The following is a 22,364-nucleotide window of genomic DNA, read 5'->3' as shown; positions in this document are numbered from 1 at the left end:
TGCACAGCCTTGCAGTGTGACCAGGCTCCATAATGTTTATAGCTCAATTTTTTGTATTTTGAAACCCCTTAAACATTGAATGAACTGTTCCAACTCCAAAGCCGGGCTAATCCATTTCACAAATTCAGCAGGTTAAGGGCTTACCGTTGATACAAAAATATGTATATTTTGATATATAGCTGTTGAATATCTAAAACGACATTCTATAGCCAGTCATGTTGTACATGTCCATGCCTATACATACCTGTACCACTGTCCCCTGGTAATCTTCGGCAGCTGACGATCCTTAAATCATAAAATATCAAACTATATTTATTATACAATCAATGAAAATATGTGGTCCTCCGTCAAATTATTTCCATTTTCAGGCTTTTTACTTAAAGAAAGTGCTTATATTTCGGTCAAAGGATTAAGAAAAATAAGTTTAAAAAAAAAGGTTAAAAAATCATTTTTAGAGAAAAACAGCTCTGTCAGTATACAGCTTGTAAATTCATAAAAGAAAATATAATCCCTGCTAAAAATTGTATCGTTCATATTTTGCTGTTTCAATGTATGCAATCTAGAATATTGTTTCATTTGAAAAAATATATGACGTGTTGTAAAATGCATTTGTGCTGAATGTGTATTGAAAGTAAAACCGCTCAAAGATGGAATCCAACACAAACATTTGTAAATAAAATAACACTAGTTTGTTTAATCAAAGGGTACATTTTGGAAATTTCTATAAAATTACACGTAGGTTCTTAAACAAATTGAACATAATTGTTTACCATTACCATAACAAAAGCAGGAAAAAATGACCAATTTGCCAATTTAATGATACGAAATTACGGCTTTGTTTCTATATACCTATAGGGACATCCTTCTAGATGTCTATTTTGGATTATATACAATTTGTAAACAACAGACAACTAGTAAATAGCGCACGTACACACGTATAGAAATAACGCTGGTATTGTTTTCAAATTCGACATATGTGACCTTAGGTGATCGATATAAAATCACAATAAATGTTGATGTTTTGATCGATGGACATGTTGAGATCAATAACTTAGTGTAATTACCAAAAAATGATACTTTGTATCCGAATAGTCATTAACTAATTTATCGAGAGAGAGTATCCGTGACAAATGATTTAATGATTACATACAGTGATCGATTTTAATTATTCGGTAAATCTCTGCATTTTCTACACTTTCAAGACAAAACTTTTACCTAAATATCACACGTTAGTACACTAAAGTGACAAAAATCGAAACAAGGGCTCTGCGTTGGAAAACATAGTATTCATAAAGATGGCATAGTAGTATAAATAATAATAAGACGAAGAAAAAGAAGAAGTAAAAGAAGCAGGAGAAAAAGAGAAAATTACTCTGTTATAAATACACATTAAATTATACCGTGTTCATTTTCAGACTTGTAAAACTTACATGTAAATTTGAATTGTTTGAATGCTTCATGGATTTAAAGAAAATGTATTTAGTTACAAATGCAATAAAATAATTACAAAAATCAAAATTATAATGCAAAATAAAAAAATTCTAAACGTTGCAGACTTCCTTCTTATAAATGAAATGCATTCATCAGTGAGATATTTTCTATATATAATCTTGAAAACAGGGTTTTTTCTGTGATATACTTATATTGTTAATTGGGACGTTGTCCCTAAAAACAGTATTTCTAACACTTCATAAATTTGGATTACAATTTATTGTGAAAGCACATGTCCGTTCATTTTGAACTTTTCCTACTTGTCAATGATATAAAGTCTACACGTTTACCCAAAACAGACGGAGTCTCATATATTCACTGATGCAAAATCACTTACTATTTCATAGAAAACGCAAGTGACATCATTCTTTTTCTCGTCCCTAATTAGAAATTCTTTACATTCCATACTGCCTTTTGTCGTCGCTGAGTCGAGCTGTCCTACAAATCAGACAAAAAAGTCACCCGTTAGTTAATAAAACAATAGTTTATGACCATGCAAAATGATTTTGAGTTACTGACCAACTGTGTAATGGATGTCTTCAATTTTAAAATTGGAAATACTCTGTAAAGTCATTTACATTGCATTTTTTATATATTGTATGTTTTTAAGTACTGTAATTTAATTAAATGGTTTTCACTCTTTACTCATTTGTTTTGGGTTTGTTTTTTTTTTCGTTGTTTTTTTTTTTATAAAATTTGTGATTATTAACTAATGTTTAAGATTCGTTAAAGCGATCAAATTTTACACAATTGTTCAGCATCTACACGATCTATGCCTAAACTGGAAAAAGTTGTAAATTTGAGGAAAAGGTTTAAATAAATTTGAAAACTATCTTAGTATAAACGACGATCTTAGAGAATACTTTACTTTAAAGATTGTGCTCACGTAATTGAGAAGTTTTGGTAAAGAAAACCCGTTAACCAAATTCAATCCCTTGTTGGTGTAATTTAGAAACATTTGAATTATATATCATTGAGATGAATCTTGGCCTAGCATGGATAATTTTAATAGTTATATGTCAACTATGAACAAGAAAAAAATATATACAGGAAACATTGCCAAATACATGTATATCAATGATGTTTGTTATGTTGAGAATCTATATTCTGAAAAATATCACTGTTTCTTATATGTATGAAGAAATTTTACATTATATTTCATATAATATTTAAAGACATTTTTAAATGGGCTATATATGTCTGCATTATACATTATACATTGTACGTGTGTGTTTATGTCAATATGACTAAACGGATTTCTTTCATGCGCATTGCCAATTAATTTTGAAACCTTGAAAACCATTTACGAGTATTTGTTACAGCATTAAGAAGTGTACCAAAACCTATACTAAATCTTCTTTCATACCAAAGAGTTCGAAAATGATTTGAACTGAATCTTTGAATTTGTTCCAATGTTTCATCTCTGCAACGTCTACCGTAAGGAAATGAAGACTTTTCTTCAGCTCCATTAACGCTGTTTTCTGGTCAGTGTTCTTCTATTGTAAAAACAAAAACAGAATCACTGCTTTCAAATATTTCATTTTTTAAAATCATTTATCACTTATTTCAATTTGAAATTCAGTTTTCATAGCAACATGGACTTGAAAACGATAACGAAACCTGTGTTTTGCAATACTGTAAAGAACAAAACAATCGTCATCACGATCACAACCACCACCATTATTATTATTACCGTCATCATCATTATCAGCATCTTTATTATTTGAAAGTTCACCTGGGGTCTTCCTCCACCAGTAAAGCTGGAACATCGCCATATGACCTATACTGCGTCGGTATGACATAAAACCCAATCAAACCAACAAAAATTTGAAACTTACTGATTAGCAATGCACTAAAAGTAATGCTCTAAAAAATATTATGATATAGTATTGCATTATGAAAACGTTAATGAAAATGCACAAACATTTGTACATTTAGAAGACATACAACCTTAGCTACATTTTTATTCACTTTGTTTGCAGTCTGTACAGGCGCTGGTGTCTGCTCCGTGAAACTGTTATTCCATTCATCAGAAATTTCTTGTGCCTGATTTTGAATGAAACCTGCAGATGAATAAAACAGTCGAAATACAATAATATATGAAATATTAAACAATTCATAACATTCATACCTACAAATATGTACTGTGTTGAAAGGACTAAGCGTTACTATTATAAACAAGTAGAATTAAATATTATTAAAAAGAGACAAAAGTGAGAACATAAAAATTAGAAATAAAAACTTCGTCTTCCGGATTTATAAAAATACAAATATGAAAAATTGATAACTATAATTCAATGGTTAACATGACATAACTCTAAACATAATAGAATTGTCAAATTTTATTCATCTTTATATTTCCCGGTAAAATGTAAGTTAAAAAAGTGAAATTGAATTTAAACTAAGGTCGTTTTCTTTACCTAAATTCCCTTGTTGATAGACATTGTACGGTTGCATTTCTTGGTTAGACCATGGCATGTATTGTTGTTGCTGATTCGGATGTGTTTGTTGATTTGGATATGTTTGCTGAATGGGGGGTTGTTGATACATAGCATTTGTTTCGTTTCTTGGCATGTAAGAGTTGGTTCCCTGGTTAAAAGAGTTGTTGCGGCCATAGGAAGCAACCCGTGAGCTGTTCCCCATCAAGTTAGTGTTGTTATACGGCGGCGGCTGTTGGTCACATCCCCAGTTGTTCCGATTCATTCCTACACCTCCCCCATATATACTAGCGTTACTGTGCCCAGTATAAGGACCATTTTGGTTGGCTGGATAACACGTTGATGTATGATTATTTGAGGACACAGAAATGTGCGGTAGAGGGGCGGCTCTCCCTGTTCCAGTCGGAATATTCCTACTAAGTTGAATATCAAAATAAATTCGGATTTAATTATCGTAAAAATAGTAAGATAATACTAGTAGGTAAAATATGTATGTCTGCTAATGAATAATGGAGATGAACTTTGATTATGTTCGTACCAGTATTATGCAACCAATTCTGAAAAGCGATTAATAGCGATATAAAATGAAATATTTAGAGTAACGCGTAATTGAAATAAACAGAAAAGAAGAAAAATCCTCATAACTGAAGTAAATGAAACATGTATTATTCAAGCACAATGCCCGACCATCGTAGTACAATTAATGTTGTTTTGATGTTTCTTTTTTATTATCATTATTTTGTATTGTTGTTGTTGTTGTTGTTGAAGAATTAAATTCTTAATTAGAATATTTACCTGTTTTGAACGGTATTCTTACGTACAACTTGTTGGTACTGTGCAGATGAAGATAGGGCATTGGTATTTGGATCGGTCCTTTTATAATTTTGTCCTTGTGGCGGGTAGCTCCGAGCTGAAAATTACGCAAACACAAAATATCATAATAATTATGTATGTATTTTATAATGTGCAGTCATGTTGCAGAGTGGCGTTTCTCTTTATATGTGTACTCAAAAATACTTTGAAACAAAAATTGATACTAGTAAAGAGTTTGCATAGATTTATCTCAGCAGTTTTCATGTCTAAATTGAATTGTATATTTTGTTTGATAATCTGTTGTTACTTTTTTACATGAAAGCATTACATGAAAGCAAAGCTTCCATAAAAGCCGTGATGACAGCAATAGTTCCATGCACTGCTGATAATGAGAAATGAGAATAAAGTTTACAATAAAATAGTTTCTAGATGGGGCATTTAATCAAATATTCTAGTAAAACGAAAATTTGAACCATTATTGTATGAGCTCGAGGCCGATCTGTTGAACGTGGCTGCTCCTCGCCCAGATGTTGGCAAATTTGCTCTTTGCTGATTGTTTCCGACAAAACCACCAACCGGCATCAAACCTTTAAACAGTAAGTTCATTCAATTATGGTGACATAGTGATAAAAACTACATGCCATTTACTAGAATCGTTATCTTATTACTTACAAAGAGCAGTCTCTATGCTCAGAGCATCTCCGAATACATCTTATAATGCACAAGTGCCATTAACGTTCACCCTGTTTTTTTTATTACAACTAACTATAATCTAAAATTGATTGCCTTGAGCGACTATCTTTTAAAAAAATATATCTAGGTCTTAATCTTGACGGACCTTAGTCGATAGCGGTGGCAGGTTTGACATACATTGTATATATACAACTGTGATGTTTGGTACTATTGCACTATATTGAAATAAGAAGGATTGAAAAGCATACCAGAGTATCCAGCCGCTCCTGACGGTCCGGGTCGAAATCCTGTTTGACCAGTCTGGGGTTCTGAGCTGACATTTTGTCGGGGGCGTTTTCGGTTATTTTGCATCTGGCAAGATCAGTTCTGCAACTTGTTTAAAATTATGGTATCAAATGTAATTTTTGGTCATTTCTACCTAGATCTACTGCATTTTACATAAAACTAATAAAAACGGTTGCAGGAAATGGTGCTATGGAAGAAAATATAATATAATAGTTGTCAAAAAAAACAACAACAAAAAACACGCAGCTTACTGTAGCCTGTATAAATACTGTCAAATCATTTATGGTGATTAGATACAACTTTTAAAAGTCTTCTAAAAATCTGGAAACAAAGTGATCCCTCGGAAGCATTTATCACAACAAAATTACAAGAGAATTGCAGACTCGGTTTGATTGAGTCTGTATCCCGGAACAACCAATATTCAATCAGTTAAGCTGTTTTTAGTCAATAATAAACGGAAGGGGAACTTATGCTTTAAATTTATTTTAGCTATTATTTCATCTATCAACATTTATTCATTATAAGGTTGGTACATTTTCAACATGCCTTGATCTTTCATAGAAAAACAATAAATACGATATGACCCACTCGGGTCACTGCCAGGAATATTTTAACCTAAATTCAAACAGCAGAGTAACCACCACTGAAAATTTTGTTCAAGATAAATCAGGGCTACTAAAAATTGTAGAAAGTTTCACAACAGTCTCTTCAACGATTTTCAATAGTTTTTTTCAAAATTTTAAAAAACTTTCACTAAATGTTATAACATATGTACAGTATAGTGCATTGGTATGACTACTGTTAATGTATATAAAAAGGGCAGTTAAAGGTGTCACTTCTAAGTACACTATTTGGGGTGCAAAATGATAAATGCATCCAATATTTACAGCAATTTTACCTAAAATTATAATATAATCTTCCCCACTTTATAATATTAGGAAATGTGTAAATTTGTTTAGACCTGCCAGCTAGTATCGCTTACAAAAAATGTATTCTACAATCATCACATGAAAGAATTTGATAACAATTTCAGATTTTATTAATAAGGACCCCTACGTAAAGTTTGATGAATATTTAGTGGTACATCATGTAAATAAATGTTTTAAATACACACAAGACTGAGGTAAATGGTAAAACTTGGTAGCCAATACTTTATAAAAAAAAATAAAATGCTAAGAAAATTTTATCAATATTTTAATCAAGTGACTTATTTGATATAGTTGAAATCGGACAATTTATATTGTGTCACTTTAAACAAACAGTTTCTTATTGTTTTTCTGATAACATTTGACAATTAATCAAGTATAGCATTTCTGCAAGTGTTAATGTTCTGCAAGTGTGAAGTTAATACAACATGTGACTTTAAGCAATTTAGTCATACATGGCATCCGCTCCACAGAATTAAGAATGTGTTTGAATTTAGGTTGTGATTGAAAATTGGTTGTTTTGGGATACATGAGGGATAATGAAAATGTACAACATCCCTCACGCCCCCTAGCACCGGCTTGAGCGGTACTCAATTATCAACTCATAAAAGACTCATATGTATATATTACATACTGTAAATTAATGTATAATTCTTATAACTTTATGTGACGGGTCCCATCATGTGATAATGATATGATGGCATGAACATGGTCAAGTGACTATGCTGTAGCAGACGACAAAATTTTCCCAAGTTATTGATCTTGTAAATATATTTAAAATAACACAGAGCAAACCAATAGAATAAATATTATAATGATAATCTAGAAAATCTATATTTTACACTGAAAATACAACTTACACACAATGAATATGGTTTAAAATTTCCCGCGATATGTCACTTATAACACTTCTCAGTTTTCAGTAAGAAGATCAACTAAGGGACGTAATCTCAAACTCTCATTTTAGGAGACAAATAAAAGTATTTTCCAAAAATGGCCGCTGAGTCAGATGTTGTTAGAATAACGTACAAGGAATTAGAAGATATTGCTCAATCAAATGAAGAAAAAGAAGAGGAAGAAAAGAATAGAAAGATTAAAGAAGGTAGTTGCGATTTATCTGTCGAATATTAGATGGGTAATATTTCGAATTCGGTCGTATTCGACCAAATATTTTACTTTCAGTTTGAAATTTTGTCGGTTTCGCAAAATCTTCGAAATTGAATAAAATTGGCGTTAGTCGTACATTTCAGATTATGAGGTCATTATAATCTGAAATTAAATGGTTTATTTGTGCATTTCCATTTTGGAATAAGTGCTTAGGTAAGTGAGTGAGAAAATGTTTATTGAAAGTTATGCCATAAACTTTTTGACAAACTCACCTGTTTGGCCTTCAGGGGATTCATTAATCATTCAGTATTCATTTAATGTTATAAAACAGTTTTGAATGTTTTTAATGTAAATAAATGACTTTGTCATTGCAACTTTAATTCAAAGTGGGTAAGGGCTTTGGCTTGTAGGGTGCCATCAGTATACTGCATTTGTTTTTAACAGCTCTTCCCAGACAACACACCTGCTTAGTGTAATCATTAACGATTTTAAAGCAGTTTGATGTAGATGTGGATCGGCGCAACTCTATTACCGACGTACTCTAATTTTTTGTCATGTGATGTGATATAAACGGTGAAGTTAAAAATATTTGACCACATTCAAGAAAAAATAAAATTATTGTTTGAATTTGTTCTGCTTACACAAACACAAAATATTCATTATTAAAAGCATCAATTAAATTCTATACAGTCATCCCCCCGCTCCATTTTTAAGGCCTCAAATGGTGATAAAATGCCCTTTGTAGCCCTGAAATTTTTTTTTGGTTTGAGAAATGCTGTTAAAAAGTGATCACTTTTTTGGCACTGTCTCCTATCAAAAAGATACATCAGGGGTGGCAGATGGAGGATTTGCCCCCTTCTGCTTAGGGGTCATCGCCAAGAAGATTTTAGACTTGTGAGAGGCTGTAGACTACACATGTATATTTAAAAGGAATTAAATAAAAAACAATTAAAAAATGTACATGTATATAGATTTCTATACTTATCAGTGAAATTCACAGTGTCATGTCTAGTTGGGTGCTTCTAGTTCTAATGTTAATCATTGATAATAGACAGAGTATTCCAAGAACAGAAATCTCAAATTTTCGGCTTTATTAATTATCATTGAAGTGTTCCAAGCAAAAACAGATGCAGTGCATGAAATACTGAATGCAACATATAAAATGGGAAATGTAAAGTAAAAAAGAACGACTTCCCTGTTCACAGGCTTTGCCTAATTTCATATTAATGTTCTATGATATAATATATTCAAAACTTTCTGAGCCAATCCCTTTGTTTTTATCTTTGTTTTTATCTTTGTTTTTTTCCCATTGTTTACTTAAGGCTGAAAATTTGCCTATGGTATTTTTCTAATGATGATGTGAGGTATTTATTTTTTAGCCAAAATTTAAGACAAATATCAATCACAACCTTTTTTGCCCTTTCTGTAATACTTTGTTAAAACATGGGTGCGATTATCATACTCCTTGGTGGTTCTACTCGGAGTTCCTTTCCCCCTACACTATGCCTACTTTCAGAAGTAGATGTAGGCAGGGAACCAGCAGAGTATTCTGATGTTAAAGAAATTGAGCAACAAACTGTAATTTTCCTGATAAGGTTAAAGAATGACTCAAATAGTGTTCAGTGTGTCAAATAAAGTTGTATATGATAGTATTTCATTTCTTTCATTTCAATTAGGATAGATTTGTACAAATCGTTTTCATGATGATTTTTTTTCCTATATAGAAGACAAGAAGAAAAGAGACCAGGAAAAGAAAGCAAAGAGGCCATCAAAAGGTATCTATAGACCACCTCACAGAGCAATATCAGACAAGCAAACTGATCATGGAAGTGAAAAAGGTAAAATAAACTTTCAGATTCACTATTTATAGGGCTGTCATTGATGGATAAATTTTATCGATATAATTATAATTATCAAAAGTGAATTAAATAGCTGGTACATTTGAATACGTTTATGAAACTATTTATTATCATGGTGAAGGCAAGCATGATTTATACATCACAAACACAGCATACCGAAATAAAGTATGTTTTCTTGGTATCATATCTTACAGACCTGAAAATTAAACCTTGTGTTCAAACAGTCAAACTAGGCAAGAAAATGGGAGAAAAATGACATTTTCCCTTAAACAAATAAGAGTAATACTTTTACAAAACAAGACATGAAGAAAAGAGTTTTAAGTTTTATCTCTAAATTCTAAATTGTGATTCGATATTTCAAAAGCAAGATATTTAATGACAGCCCAAGCTACATATATTTATTAGGCTGAAATGATTGCATAATGATGTCTTAACTTTTATGTGTGTTTACTGTTTACTTAAAAGAGCAGTACCACAAAAATAAAGGCAATGAAAGAATGCCAAAGCATAGTCTGAAATAAGTGGAATATCTGAATTTTTATGAAATACATGTATATTTTGATCAACTCTTTGATAAACATTTGTTTATCTTAGGATATAAGATGCAGTATTTGCATAGTAGTACATGAAAATATATTTCAAAAGTTCTTCATTCTCAAGAGAAGATTAAAAAAATTGTCAATTACAGAACTTGTAAATCACTGATATATGTAATATTTATTGAAGATCTACACATTCAATTTTAATCTTTGTCATGGTTTATCTTCTTAGAATCCAGTCCAGAGAAGGTAGGGAGTAAAGCTGCAGAAACTGAGCTGTATATATCAGAGGAAAACTGGGAGAATGAACTGGTATCTGATTCCTCATCAAAGGAAAACAGTGTGGAAAAAGAGGTAAATCATAAAGTTGAGTAACCTTTAATCTGCTGATTGGATTTGCCCGATTTTGAATTTGGAGCATTCCATTAGAAAATTATGGGATTTCATTATCAGAATAAGAAAGCAACTGTATAGATCCGTGTGAGATGGCAAAGATGTGTAGGCATGGCTGGCTCTATGCTAGTGGCAAAGGCTAATCTCTTTTCATTCTAGCAGGGTTAGGTATAGTATCTACAAGCTTCTCTTTCACAATTCTGAACTTAAAATATGTCCTCTCTCAATCGTTTTAGATTAGGTGCTGCTTTTTAAGTTAATAAGATGTAGAGATAAATGACACTAAGAGGGTGATGTAATTGTAATCAGTAATATAATGGAGTGTAACACTGTTCTGGGTCACATAATTTGAAGTATGTAGGAGCTAAGGACATTGACTGTGAACTTCTTCCTTTGCACCAATGTCAGCTTAGCCCTATATGGTAAATTTAATGATGTTACAAAATTCTTTCAGTACATCAGCTAGCTAGCTAACAAAAGACTGATGGATCTGCTTGAATGCTTATTGAAAATATAATAGTGGTGCAATATATAATAGTGGTGCTTACATGACCTTGATAAAGTGTAGAAAGAAACTTCTTATGTCAAGTGTATGAGATAACTGGAAAATTATCAAATGAGATAACTGGGAAGTTATCAAATGTATATGTCAATATAAAGTCAAACTAAAGCAGTAAGTATATGGTATGAGAAAATGATATCAGTATTTAACATGACAATTTGATTATAAGGGTGTTCTACTTTATATTAAATTGCTGTCTACTTCCTCTTTTACAATAATTGCATTGTCTTTTTAAGCTGGCAGCAGTAAATTCTGGTATCCAAGACATGAAAGTGACACCTGGTGATCATCAGAGGAACCGTAGAAGTGAGGAATCGAGACGGAAAAAGAAACCAGAAATGCCGCGCTATGTTCCAAAAGGTCGACTGGAAAAACAGCAACAGCAGCAGCCGGTCACTGATGCCAGCGGGGAAGGCTCTGGCGACTGGGAGGACGATATGTCTAGTCCAAGTCCTAACACAGTCCATAGTCCGAGTCCCGGGCCGACAACTTCTGCTCTTCTACATGCTCCCCAGTCACCATCACCGAGGAAAATAGATCTGAAAAATATGCAAGTTACTGTTGTTAATAATAAATCAGATACTGGTAACAGAGTTACACCAGAGAAAAATGTTGAGCAACCAGTCAAAACCGGTAACAGGAATACCAGAAACAATGAACAAGACTATGCTAAGGGTCAAAGAGGTCACGGTCAGTCATATTCAAGAGGTCGGGGTCAAAGACATAATCAAAGGTCAAATGTCAGACAAAATGATGGAAGAAATAATAGAGGTCTTGTTGGAAATAGAAATGAAACAAAAGAACAGAGGTCAAAAGTGGATAATCGTGAAATTAAACAGGAAAATGTAGCGCCAAAACAGGATGATAAACCAAATGTAGACAATAAACAAAGCAAAGATGTGAAAAATGATCAAGAATTATATATAGTGCCATCAAGACCAAGCACAATTGGTCAGGAGGCAGACAGAAAAGATACAGCGCCAGTTGGCATGGAAGAAAATAAAAACAAGATTGACGAAAAGCCTGGCATAAACAAACAGCAAATTTTAGAAAGGTTCCGAAGAACACCAAATAAAACTAAATCACGATCGTATGACAAGTTGAATCAGTCTGAGAGATTTGAAGATGAGGACGGGTACTACCCGGACCCACAAAATCTCGGTACCATGGTATTTGAGAGAAGTCATAGCTCCGAGCAACTTAATCTGAGTGGACGTAATGTTGGAAAACCGCCAATGCCAAGGAGCAGTTCAGGAAGTGGAGCAAAGAATGTGCCTAGAAAGCACGGGTTTTCCGGAATGAGGAAAAGAACAGATAGTATAAGCAGTGATTTGAGTACAGGTAAGATTTTTAAATCAGTTACTTCAATATGTGTAATACTTAAAACCTTACATGAGTGATATTTGTAATATAAGGGTAAAATGAAAGTAAGTCACTTGGCTCAGCATCTAAAAACAAAATGGCAAAACAATTGAAAAGGTATACTTTTAGATATATTATTACATGTAGTTAAAAAGATTTTTGACAGTTTACATGGCACTTAATTAATGGTTGATTGGGTTATATTGCAAATAAACTTTTTGTATACAGCCATATAGCCTGTCAAAAATCTTTTATAATAACAAATTTATAATACTGCACTCTTCCTTCATTAGAGGAAAAATGAAATAACTTAATAAATTGACTGCAGCCATGTATATATATATATATTATAAAAACATCAAGATTATCCAATGAAACACAACTTCACAAGAGTACAGTTTTATAATTTTTAATAATACAGAGGGTTAATATTTTTTACAAGGGTGCTGTACATAGTATAAAGATAAAGTTAAAGATGCTATATTTCTTTACAAGCAGAGTTTTCATTTTATCTGAGGCAACAGATATGCAAACTGAAACAACTGATTTGGGGGATATTAAACAATTTTAATATACAGGCTAAAAATACAACCAATTTTAACAGCATTTTAACCAATGATACGGATTGCCAATCTGTAAATAATAAAAACCATGTACCAGTATGTGTTAATATACATCCTTGCTGAAACAAATATTTATGTGTCTGTGATAGGTACAGGAAGTGACTGGAGCACGGAAGAACTGGACTTTGATAAGGAATTGGATAGTAGCAATAAGATTGACTGGAATGAGGATTTTGAGCGAGAATATGCATTTAGTACTCTGGTATGTCATATTGTGAATTCTTAGTTTAAATAAAAGTTATGTTAAATCGCAAATGAAAAAAAAAGTTATCAAAATTTTTGGGTGTGGGTTGGTATTAGGAATAATTAGTAAGTACTCAAATTCACTGTGATTTTGACATAGTCATTAAACAGTTTATGATGAATGTAAAGATTATGTTAATGATGAAGAAATTACCTGTTTTGTTGTGTGTGAAAAAAAGACGTTTCGAATTTGCACTTTATAAACCATAATGCTGGCATATTTCTACTCTTTAGAACTTGTGTAGTTTTATATAACTATATTAATGTTCATTTATTAATGAAACTATACAGTCATTAAAAATATAAATGATATCTGCTTTTGGAGAAGAGGGTGGGGCAGGGGTGATTTGTGACTTGTCAGGTAAAAAGTTACCATTTGAGTGTATGGTTATCATAACAGTGTAGAATGGTGTATATGTATGCATCTTGTAATAACCCTGGAGTCTATAGATTCTAAAAGTAAGTTATATTTTAAATTCATAAAACAAGTGATTTTGATGAATGTCAAAGATATTTTACATTTCACTTCTCTTAATGATTAAAAAATTAGTACGTCAAGAATCATTTTACAAATCAAGAGTGAATATTACGAAAATATCGGTACTTTACATTCAGCTGGATTCTTTTTGCCTGGCATGTAACATAATTATACTAACATTATATATATGATATTTGAGTTATGATTATTTTTTTCTTGTTATTTTGCATGCAATCAGTGTGCTAGCCAGGTAAGTTATGAACCAAAATTGTTTTATGTTATGTTTATTTATATGTTGTCTTCTTGATTAAGAATCTTGTTATTCATATTAATTCTATCAAATATTTTTCTCAAGAAAACAATGTGAATATATCTAATTTTCATATCAAGAATTTGTAAAAACAGACTTTCTGAAAATTGTTGTTCAACCTTAAATACCCTGCTTTTCTTGTCGAAATGGATTTATCCCGCTTGGAATCAGAGCTGCCCATTGATTGTTAAATAAAGGGATAATATAAAAAAACTAAGATTATGAGACCACTGTTCAAGAGCAAGTTGGTCAAACCTTGGCACAGGTCAAACACAAGTGTTTAATAGCTTTGGTCTATGCTTGCAGTATAAGCAAAAATCTGGGGAAAAAAGGAATATTATTCAAAGGCTATGAAAACAATAGTAAATAATATGTTTATGGGAGTTAATGAAAAATTGATCATTTCTGGCACCCTGTAGCACCAGCTTAATCAGTTTTTAAGGCATGATTGCCAATAGTGCTCAAATTAAATTAAATTCATTGATAGATAACCTAATTGTGTAACTGTTAAAAACCTTATTATATTCAGAATAACACATATTTTTAATATGTTTGTTGCAATATAAATATAAAGACATCATAATGTTTTAAGATACAAATTGTGTTTAAAATATTGAGTTTAACCTTCGTTTAAACAATGTATATAAGCTTACTGAAATCACTTTTGAGCTTTCTTCTTGGGCTAACCAGGGCTTGTGTTATATAAGAAAGCATTGCCTTTATCCCAGTAGGGCTTGATCATACAACATTACGTTTTAGTGACACCCTAAATCAATAGGTCTTCTCTAAGCTTTGACATACTTGCGGTGGTTGTAAAAAGGAATGTTAAAAGGTTGTGAACTGCACCTTTCAACATGATCATAATGACCTTTAACTTGTTGTATTTATGAAATGAATTTGCCCTGGTTAAAATTTTGGAACCGTCCATTTGAAGGGATTCGAATATCAAAATACAAAATTGAGATTCCAACAGTATAGCAGACAAGGGGTGAATTAAATTTTATGCTAATGCATTATGAATGCCAATACTTTTTCAAGTAATGCAAGGTAATGATTAATGCAAAAGGTTTAAAGCATTATTTTTAGCTATAGTAGTCGCCCCGGCGTGGGCATCAGCGTTTGCGTTGGTTAAAGTTTTTTGTAAAGTCAAATATCTCAATTATTGCTTGAGATATTCAACTGAAACTTACAATACTTATTTATAGTAACAAGGTACATCAGATTGACAAGTTGGATAACTCTACCTACAATATTGACAGAATTATGCCCCTTTTTAACTTAGAAATTTTGGTTAAAGTTTTTTGTAAAGTCAAATATCTCAATTATGCTTGAGATATTCAATAGAAACTTACAATACTTATTTATAGTAACAAGGTACATCAGATTGACAAGTTGGATAACACTGCCTACAATATTGACAGAATTATGCCCCTTTGAAACTTAGAAGTTTTGGTTTAAGTTTTTTTTGTAAAGTCAAATATCTCAATTATTGCTTGAGATATTCAATTGAAATTTACAATACTTTTTTATAGTAACAATGTACATCATTTTGCAAAATTGCATAACTCTGTCTGCAATATTTGCAGAATTATTTGCCCCTTTGAAACTTAGAAATTTTGGTTAAAGGTTAAAGGTCTTCAAAAGATATTTACTTGATACTTTACACATGTACTTAGGGTCATAATTTGAGGGTCATAATTGTATGTCACTGACCAAGTTCCATAACTCTATCTTGCATTAAGGCTGATTCATATCCCCTTTTTTACTTAGTCTCTTGGTTAATGTTTACATGCAAGTTTTACATATCTCAATAACTATTAAAGATATTTATTTAAAACTTCACATATGCAATTAGGGTCAGAATTGTAGGTCACTGACAAAGATCCATAATTCTATCTTGCATTTAGGCTGATTTTTCTTCCCTTTTTCAACTTGGAAATTCATGGTAAAGTTTTGCTTGTTATCTCCATAACTACTGAAGGGTTTGTGCCTTTTTTGGGACAATTTTATGCATTCATAATAAAAAAGCAGTGATTTACTTGATAAAACATCTTAATAACAAGCCTTTGTACCTTTTCTGTCAATTTTATGTACTCATAGGTAATTAGTATTATTATACTCAATAAAACACCCTTGTGACATTACCTTCTAAATAGTCAAGCCAATACTGTATAATTAGACTCTCTCTAAGGCCTATAACATGAATTTATAAAAAAAGAATTACTCCTTTTGTGAACTTAGAAAATTTAACATTATCAAGGGTCTATCACTATCAAGCACTTAGAATAGTCGAGCGTGCTGTCCTACCAACAGCTCTTGTTATGCTAATTTAATGGATAACCTTTGCCAGAATGCTTGTTAATGCATTAGTAATTGGCCCCTTGACTGCAGTTTAGAGCCTAGTCCGACTGAATCAATGTGCAGGCTGGCCTGGTTTGATACTGGTGACGAAGGCAAATCATTTACATTTCTAGCAGGTTATAAGATAATGATGAAAGCTCTTTTCATAAAGCTCTTGTTTTACATTAATTTTTCATGGGTAAAAGTTTTCAGGCAAAAGCCTGAAGTTCAAGTTTTTTCTACTACTGAAAGCTCTCTTCTTGCATATAAAAAACATTTGAAATAATACTAAATTCAGGGTTTTCAGGTTCTCTGAAGTTTTTAACTTTGTGGTTGTTCATGTACATTGTTCACATAGGTGCATGTCAATTATCATTTTTTTGCTGTTTTTAATTTGAGAAATTATCTTCTGTCATGGTAGCAATGATTTGAAAATAATGCATATGATTCAATTGTGGCTGAGGGGTTACCTTTAAGGGTTGAGGCATACGATTTGCAGTCAAAGTTTATCCCTGCATGACTGTAAGAGGCCACTAAATGGATTCAAATAACTGCATTCTATGCATCTCTTAGCCCCAGCAGGTGAGATAATTTTTACTCCTGACATTGCTTTTAAGTTTGTAACACATAAGGTTAGCCAAAATAATCTTTCCTGCCCTAATGAACTGTGTTGTTGCGCGGTAAAACCAAACAAATACTTGTATTGCATATGATGACGATTTAACCATGAATATTTGCCGATACTTTACTCTGTGTTACTGCAAATGGACTACACCTGGGGTGCATTTTGCTAACATACTTACGTTATCGTAACTCGAGTTTGAACGTAACTTTTTGCGTTTAAGCAGAACTTGCGTATTTATTTGCGTTCTACTAAATTAGCTAAGCATTTGCGTAGGTTTTAACGTAAATTTACGCCCACTTATAACTGGCGTAAATTGCCCGTTCTGTTTAGTGAAACGCAACTAACGTAGATTTACCTTTTGCGTAAGTCCAAATTTACGTAAAAAGATATGCAAAACTTACGTAATGTTAGTGAAATGCTCACCAGATTTCAATTAGGTGATCAAAGCTATTTTGAAGTATAGCATGCTTACATTTATTGACGCTTGTTAGTCCCCTACCGGTTTAACCGGAGGGGACTTTAGGTTTACCCTCCGTCTGTCCGTCTGTCTGTCTGTCCGTCTGTCTGTCTGTCAGTCTGTCAGTCCGTCAGTCCGTCCGTCCACAAAACTGGATCCCGCGATAACGCAAAAAGTACTGAAAATATTTTTATGAAACTTGATATATGGATAGATGGCAGTATGGAGATTATGCACGTCTTTTTTTTTTCTTCCTATGTTAAAAATTCTGGTTGCTATGGCAACAAATAGTCTGAAAATATGGCAAATTTAACACATAAACTGGATCCAGTGATAACTCAAAAAGTACTGAAAATATTTTTATGAAACTTGAAATATGGGTAGATGGCAGTCTGGAGATTATGCACATCTTTTTTCTTTTCTTCCTATGTTGAAAATTCTGGTTGCTATGGCAACAAATAGCCTGAATTTCAAGATTTCTGATTTAAATTTTTCAGCTTTTTCACTATATGTTCTTTATTTCTTAAGGTGTTTACTTCAAACTTTAAATATTAGTTTTTGGTCATCAACCACATCATATGTGACAAGGTTTATAACTCTAGCACAAAAAATATCAGTATTACCTCCCTTGAACTTAGATTTTTTAGGGGAAAAAATGTTGTCTTTTTTAAATAACTTCTTTATTTCCTAATGTATCTACTTCAAACTTCAATATATATGTTTCTTATTATCACTCGACATTTTTTGAGAAGGTTAAATACTCTAGCAAGACTATTTTCCAGAATTATGTCCCCCTTGAACTTAGATTTTTTTCGAGAAAACTGGTAATTTAACTCCAACTTCTTCATTCCTTATAGGATTTACTTTAAAATCCCACATCGTAATAATATGACAAGGTTGTATGAAACATAATTTCCTTACTAAGCATGGAAACTTAACACATTACTGTGATATAGACAAACTTATTTTATTATGTTTTGTGATCGATATTTTTCAAATACAAGACTTCATCCTCAAATTCATTATAAATGGCAATACACAGGAGTGTATGACAATTAAAGAACTTTTTGAGGGACCGGTAGGGGACTACTGTATTGCCCGCAATACTATCAAATGCTTGTTATATTTAATTTATTATTAGATAATGTCATGTTTTTGAGTTCACTGGGAAATTTTACACCAGCAATTGTTTTTAAATGTTCATTGATAAAGAGAGAGACAGAGAAACAGATATGGACAAATGGACAATCAAATACCCAAATATTAGAATAAAATTGGAAAGCAAATATTCAAGGAATTAGTTTTTGCTGTCATATTTTGAAAAATGCTAAAGCAAAATTTTTATAAAATGGCATGTTTTTAACCTTATGTAGCTTTGTGCGCATTTTCAAAGATGAACATGCACTTGTTAATATGCCTGTCAGGAAAATAGTGCTTTAGCCAGTGAGGCAGAAAACAAGTTGTCTAAAGCAGCTTTATAGATATGAGCCGCGTCATGAGAAAACCAACACTATGCGTTTGCGACCAGCATGGATCCAGACCAGCATGCGCATCCGCGCAGTCTGATCAGAATCCATGCTGTTTGCTTATAAACCCTATAACAAGTAGAGAAACTGATAACGAACAGCATGGATCCTGATCAGACTGCGCGGATGTGCAGGCTGGTCTGGATCCATGCTTGTCTTAAACACATAACGTTGGTTTTGTTGTGACGCGGCTCATATACTTTTACCCTAGCATGAGACGGCTGTTCCTGCTTCGTTGTACAAATGCATTTATAGAAGTTTTTTGCTAACAGGATGATTTTCTAATAAAGATTTTTATTCTTTGATTGATTCATCTGTGAATCTCATCAAGTACAAGCAATGCTCTACGCATTTATTCCGCAAAGAATCATTAAACTATTGACTTGTGAACCAAATAAGCAAGGAATGATGATTATTTCTTTTATCTTTGATTGTTATATAGGTCCAGGGTGAAACACAGAAAATGAACGAATGGTTTGAGCGTCAGGAACTCGGTTTGTCCCAGGATGATAATCTTTCACAGAATGACGGGAAGGTGAACCGCTCAAATAACGCGAAAACTGATATAATGACTTCAAGTACGCCTGGTTACCTGCCGGGTTTTCCGGTTAAGTCTGATACCTGGTCGGAGAGGTCAAGTACATTGCCATTACCAAAGAAGAAACAGAAAGAAGAGCCACGAGGGAGAACGGATCGTAGACGAGGTTCTCTTGGTACATTTTGTTGTTACTTAAAAAGTGTAGTCAGCTTATCATAAAATTGTTGATAAAAGCATAGGTTTAAAGTACATGCACATAATATAAATTGCTTGTAAACCTCTCAAATGTTGCTAAGAGGATGGTGGTTTGGGGTTTTTTCACTAATTTTTGAGAATTCTCCCCTATTTTTGGCGGGGTTGCACAGGTGCAAACCCGGGTTATAGTATGGTGAATGTCAGGGCGGCGGGCAGGGAAAAACTTTTCGTAACAGTTTTCTCAGCAACTCAGGTATCACAGCCTCTTGATATTTTTTTTTTTTGTTACATCACAGCATCAGGATATTTGGTATACAAATGCAACCCGGCCTTTTCTGTCTTTGACCCATTTTTTTCAAAGAAGGTGAGGGGGGGGGTTAATAAATTTTCACTTTTCGATAAAAAATCCATATTATTTTCTGATAAGAAAAAAACATGTTTCAGGTTTTTCCTATTTCATTTACTAAAATGTTCAGGAATCACTTTTTAGTTGATATACAATGAGTTTTTTAATTTTTTTATTTAATCGTTTTTTTTTTTTTCAGGTTTTAGAAGCCGAGATTCCCGTGTTCGGGCCCATATTTTACAGAGTGTCAAGCGTACAAAGTCTTACAGTGGAGCCCGGGCGCCCTAGAAGAAGACGGAGGCGTAAAAATGGGACTCAGAAAGGACTATGGGTTCATGGGAAATATAAATTTTAGTCCCGTGGTGGCCAGGAAAAGGGGAGAGGGAAGGTTGAAATTCAAGGCGAAGTTCAGAAATTCAAGGGAAAAAATTTTTGAAGTCAAATAAAAAGGGGCAAGGGATTAAAAATTGGGAAAGGCCCCGGGAAGAAAAAGTGGGGTAGAGGAGGGAAAAGGGGCGATAAAAAAGGTGGGAGTAAAGGACCACAAAGGGGCGGAGAGGGCGGGATTTTTATAAAAAGGTCATATGACAACTGGGTGACCCCCTTTTATTCAAGAAAGTGGAAAGGATAAGGCATCCAACCTAATGAGAAAACAGAAATTTCAGTGGTGGAGAGGGGAGATAACGGCAGTTGATTCTAATAGAGAAATTGGAAAGATAGATGTCATAACAAAAGAGGGGAAAAGTTTTATAGGGGAATGGGAGGTATAGGGGTGACAAGGTATAGGATATAGGGGGCATAGAAGGGCGAGGGCAAAAGATACAGGGGCAAAAGAAGAAAAAGGTCAAAGAGTATAGAGGGGCAAAAGATGACAGAGGGCATAGAGATGACAGGTCTAAGAGGACGAGGTCAAAAGGGTATAAGAAAATTTTGACAAGTTATCCAGAGACAGGGATTATAGGCATGAGGATGAAGAAAAAACAAATGAACAACAACCTCATGGAGGTGGAATCTTACATATCCCACCTCAACCAAAAGAGCCGGAAACCATTTCTCATCCAGCTCCACACCACAACAAAGCTGGTCCACATCAACACCAAGGCTGGGGGCGGGGACATACCCCAGAAAGGGGAGGGTCCCATGCAAGAGAAAGACAGCATTCAGGGTCTAGTCATAGGCAGAAAACTTTATTTGATCCCAACAATCCAAGTAAACCAATAGTAATTGAAGAAGCTAAACCCAAACTGGATTTTAAAGACACAGATTCATACCCCTCATCACCCCAGTCACCTCAATACATGGGTTCAGCCCCCCCTTATATGGGATATGGGCCGGGCCCAGGACAGTTTTATCCTCCTGGTTATGGCTATGGATATAATATGCCCCAAATGATGCCGCCTCACCCAGGAATGCTTGACCCATATGGGTACCATGCCCAGCAAGGTGCTTACAGGGAATCGTCTCCATATCAGGAAGATCCTTATTATCAGGGGTAAGAATAAAAAAAAAGAAATAAAATTTAGTTTTGTCTTGTAAACCTCTATATAATCAGTACCAGTTTATCTTGAAAACAACTTAACAAAAGAAAAAAAGTATGATTTGTTAAGTTAATTGTTTGTTGCAAATAGCAGGCATGTAATGGCTTAACAGGAATATTGAATCTATTATAGACTATATCAGCATTTTATAGCTTAGTTGATAAAGGTAGGTTATGATAGCAATTGAAATTCTATGAATGAAAGTTTTTTTGTAATACTGATTTGGCTTTAATTGGCTTTTCAAAATATGTGTGTGGTTTTATAATGAAAGGTTCATACATTTCAAATTAAATTGGTAATCATGTGAATGATATAACTAAAAAACTTGTGTACAATGTAGCCAGTGCTTTTTTGCCAAAACCTTAGAGCAATGCAATAGTTGTAACAACTTTTGAGAGACTACAATTTAAATTAGTAAAAGATGGATAGAAAATTTGTTTATAAACAACATCTCTGTATGTGCTAAAATCTGCAAGGGTCATTAGAAAGCTATATCGTTGGCTTTAAAGAAAGTCAGTGGTTCAACATAAGAACCTGCTCATGCCAGAAATATTGCACATACTAGTTAAATGCGATGTGACCTTTATGGTAGATTTTGATAGGTTGAATGACCCTTTTATAAATGATTGTTTTGAAATATAACCAAAGCTGCTAGTCGAGGGTTGTATTGCAAACTA

General features: G+C 33.1%; 2 protein-coding genes across 3 annotated transcripts in view; one reads left to right on the top strand and one right to left on the bottom strand.

Annotated features, from left to right (window-relative positions):
• Positions 1 to 158: 158 nt before the first annotated feature.
• On the bottom strand, positions 159 to 7,611 carry LOC132719102 (spermatogenesis-associated protein 22-like). Of its 2 annotated transcripts, none has more exons than XM_060702848.1 (9): positions 7,507 to 7,611; positions 5,684 to 5,807; positions 5,216 to 5,329; positions 4,725 to 4,839; positions 3,912 to 4,342; positions 3,442 to 3,554; positions 2,858 to 2,987; positions 1,829 to 1,929; positions 159 to 285 (listed from the first exon to the last, which is right to left on the bottom strand). In XM_060702848.1, exons 2-9 carry the CDS (start codon positions 5,784 to 5,786, stop codon positions 235 to 237), a joined length of 1,158 nt encoding a protein of 385 aa, XP_060558831.1. In that variant the 5' UTR covers positions 5,787 to 5,807; positions 7,507 to 7,611; the 3' UTR covers positions 159 to 234. The 2 variants fall into 2 exon arrangements, with proteins under 2 accessions (XP_060558831.1, XP_060558839.1); XM_060702856.1 differs by having other exon boundaries at positions 5,684 to 5,801; positions 7,507 to 7,596.
• The window catches only part of LOC132719019 (telomerase-binding protein EST1A-like), a 40,000-nt gene continuing 25,226 nt past the window's right edge, over positions 7,591 to 22,364 (top strand). The window contains exons 1-9 of the mRNA XM_060702757.1: positions 7,591 to 7,748; positions 9,478 to 9,591; positions 10,384 to 10,505; positions 11,343 to 12,447; positions 13,181 to 13,293; positions 14,051 to 14,062; positions 19,513 to 19,824; positions 20,349 to 20,451; positions 21,074 to 21,641. Of these exons, the coding sequence (XP_060558740.1) occupies positions 7,640 to 7,748; positions 9,478 to 9,591; positions 10,384 to 10,505; positions 11,343 to 12,447; positions 13,181 to 13,293; positions 14,051 to 14,062; positions 19,513 to 19,824; positions 20,349 to 20,451; positions 21,074 to 21,641 (2,558 nt within the window). The 5' untranslated portion in view covers positions 7,591 to 7,639. The remainder of the gene's footprint in view (positions 7,749 to 9,477; positions 9,592 to 10,383; positions 10,506 to 11,342; positions 12,448 to 13,180; positions 13,294 to 14,050; positions 14,063 to 19,512; positions 19,825 to 20,348; positions 20,452 to 21,073; positions 21,642 to 22,364) is intronic.

Source organism: Ruditapes philippinarum, unplaced genomic scaffold (genome assembly GCF_026571515.1).
Source record: "Ruditapes philippinarum isolate M1 unplaced genomic scaffold, ASM2657151v2 ctg1648_1_1_1_1, whole genome shotgun sequence".
Classification (NCBI taxonomy): domain Eukaryota; kingdom Metazoa; phylum Mollusca; class Bivalvia; order Venerida; family Veneridae; genus Ruditapes; species Ruditapes philippinarum.
Note: the sequence above shows the minus strand (reverse complement) of the source record. Positions and strands in the feature narration are given on the sequence as shown.

Coding starts and splice junctions, on each gene's coding strand:
- LOC132719102 (XM_060702848.1), bottom strand. CDS start 5,786: ATGCAAAATAACCGAAAACGCCCCCGACAAAATGTCAGCTCAGAACCC. Junction 4,343..4,724: donor AAGAATACCGTTCAAAACAG/GTAAATATTCTA, acceptor TCAACTTAGTAG/GAATATTCCGACTGGAACAG. Junction 1,930..2,857: donor AATCATTTTCGAACTCTTTG/GTATGAAAGAAG, acceptor TCTGATTTGTAG/GACAGCTCGACTCAGCGACG.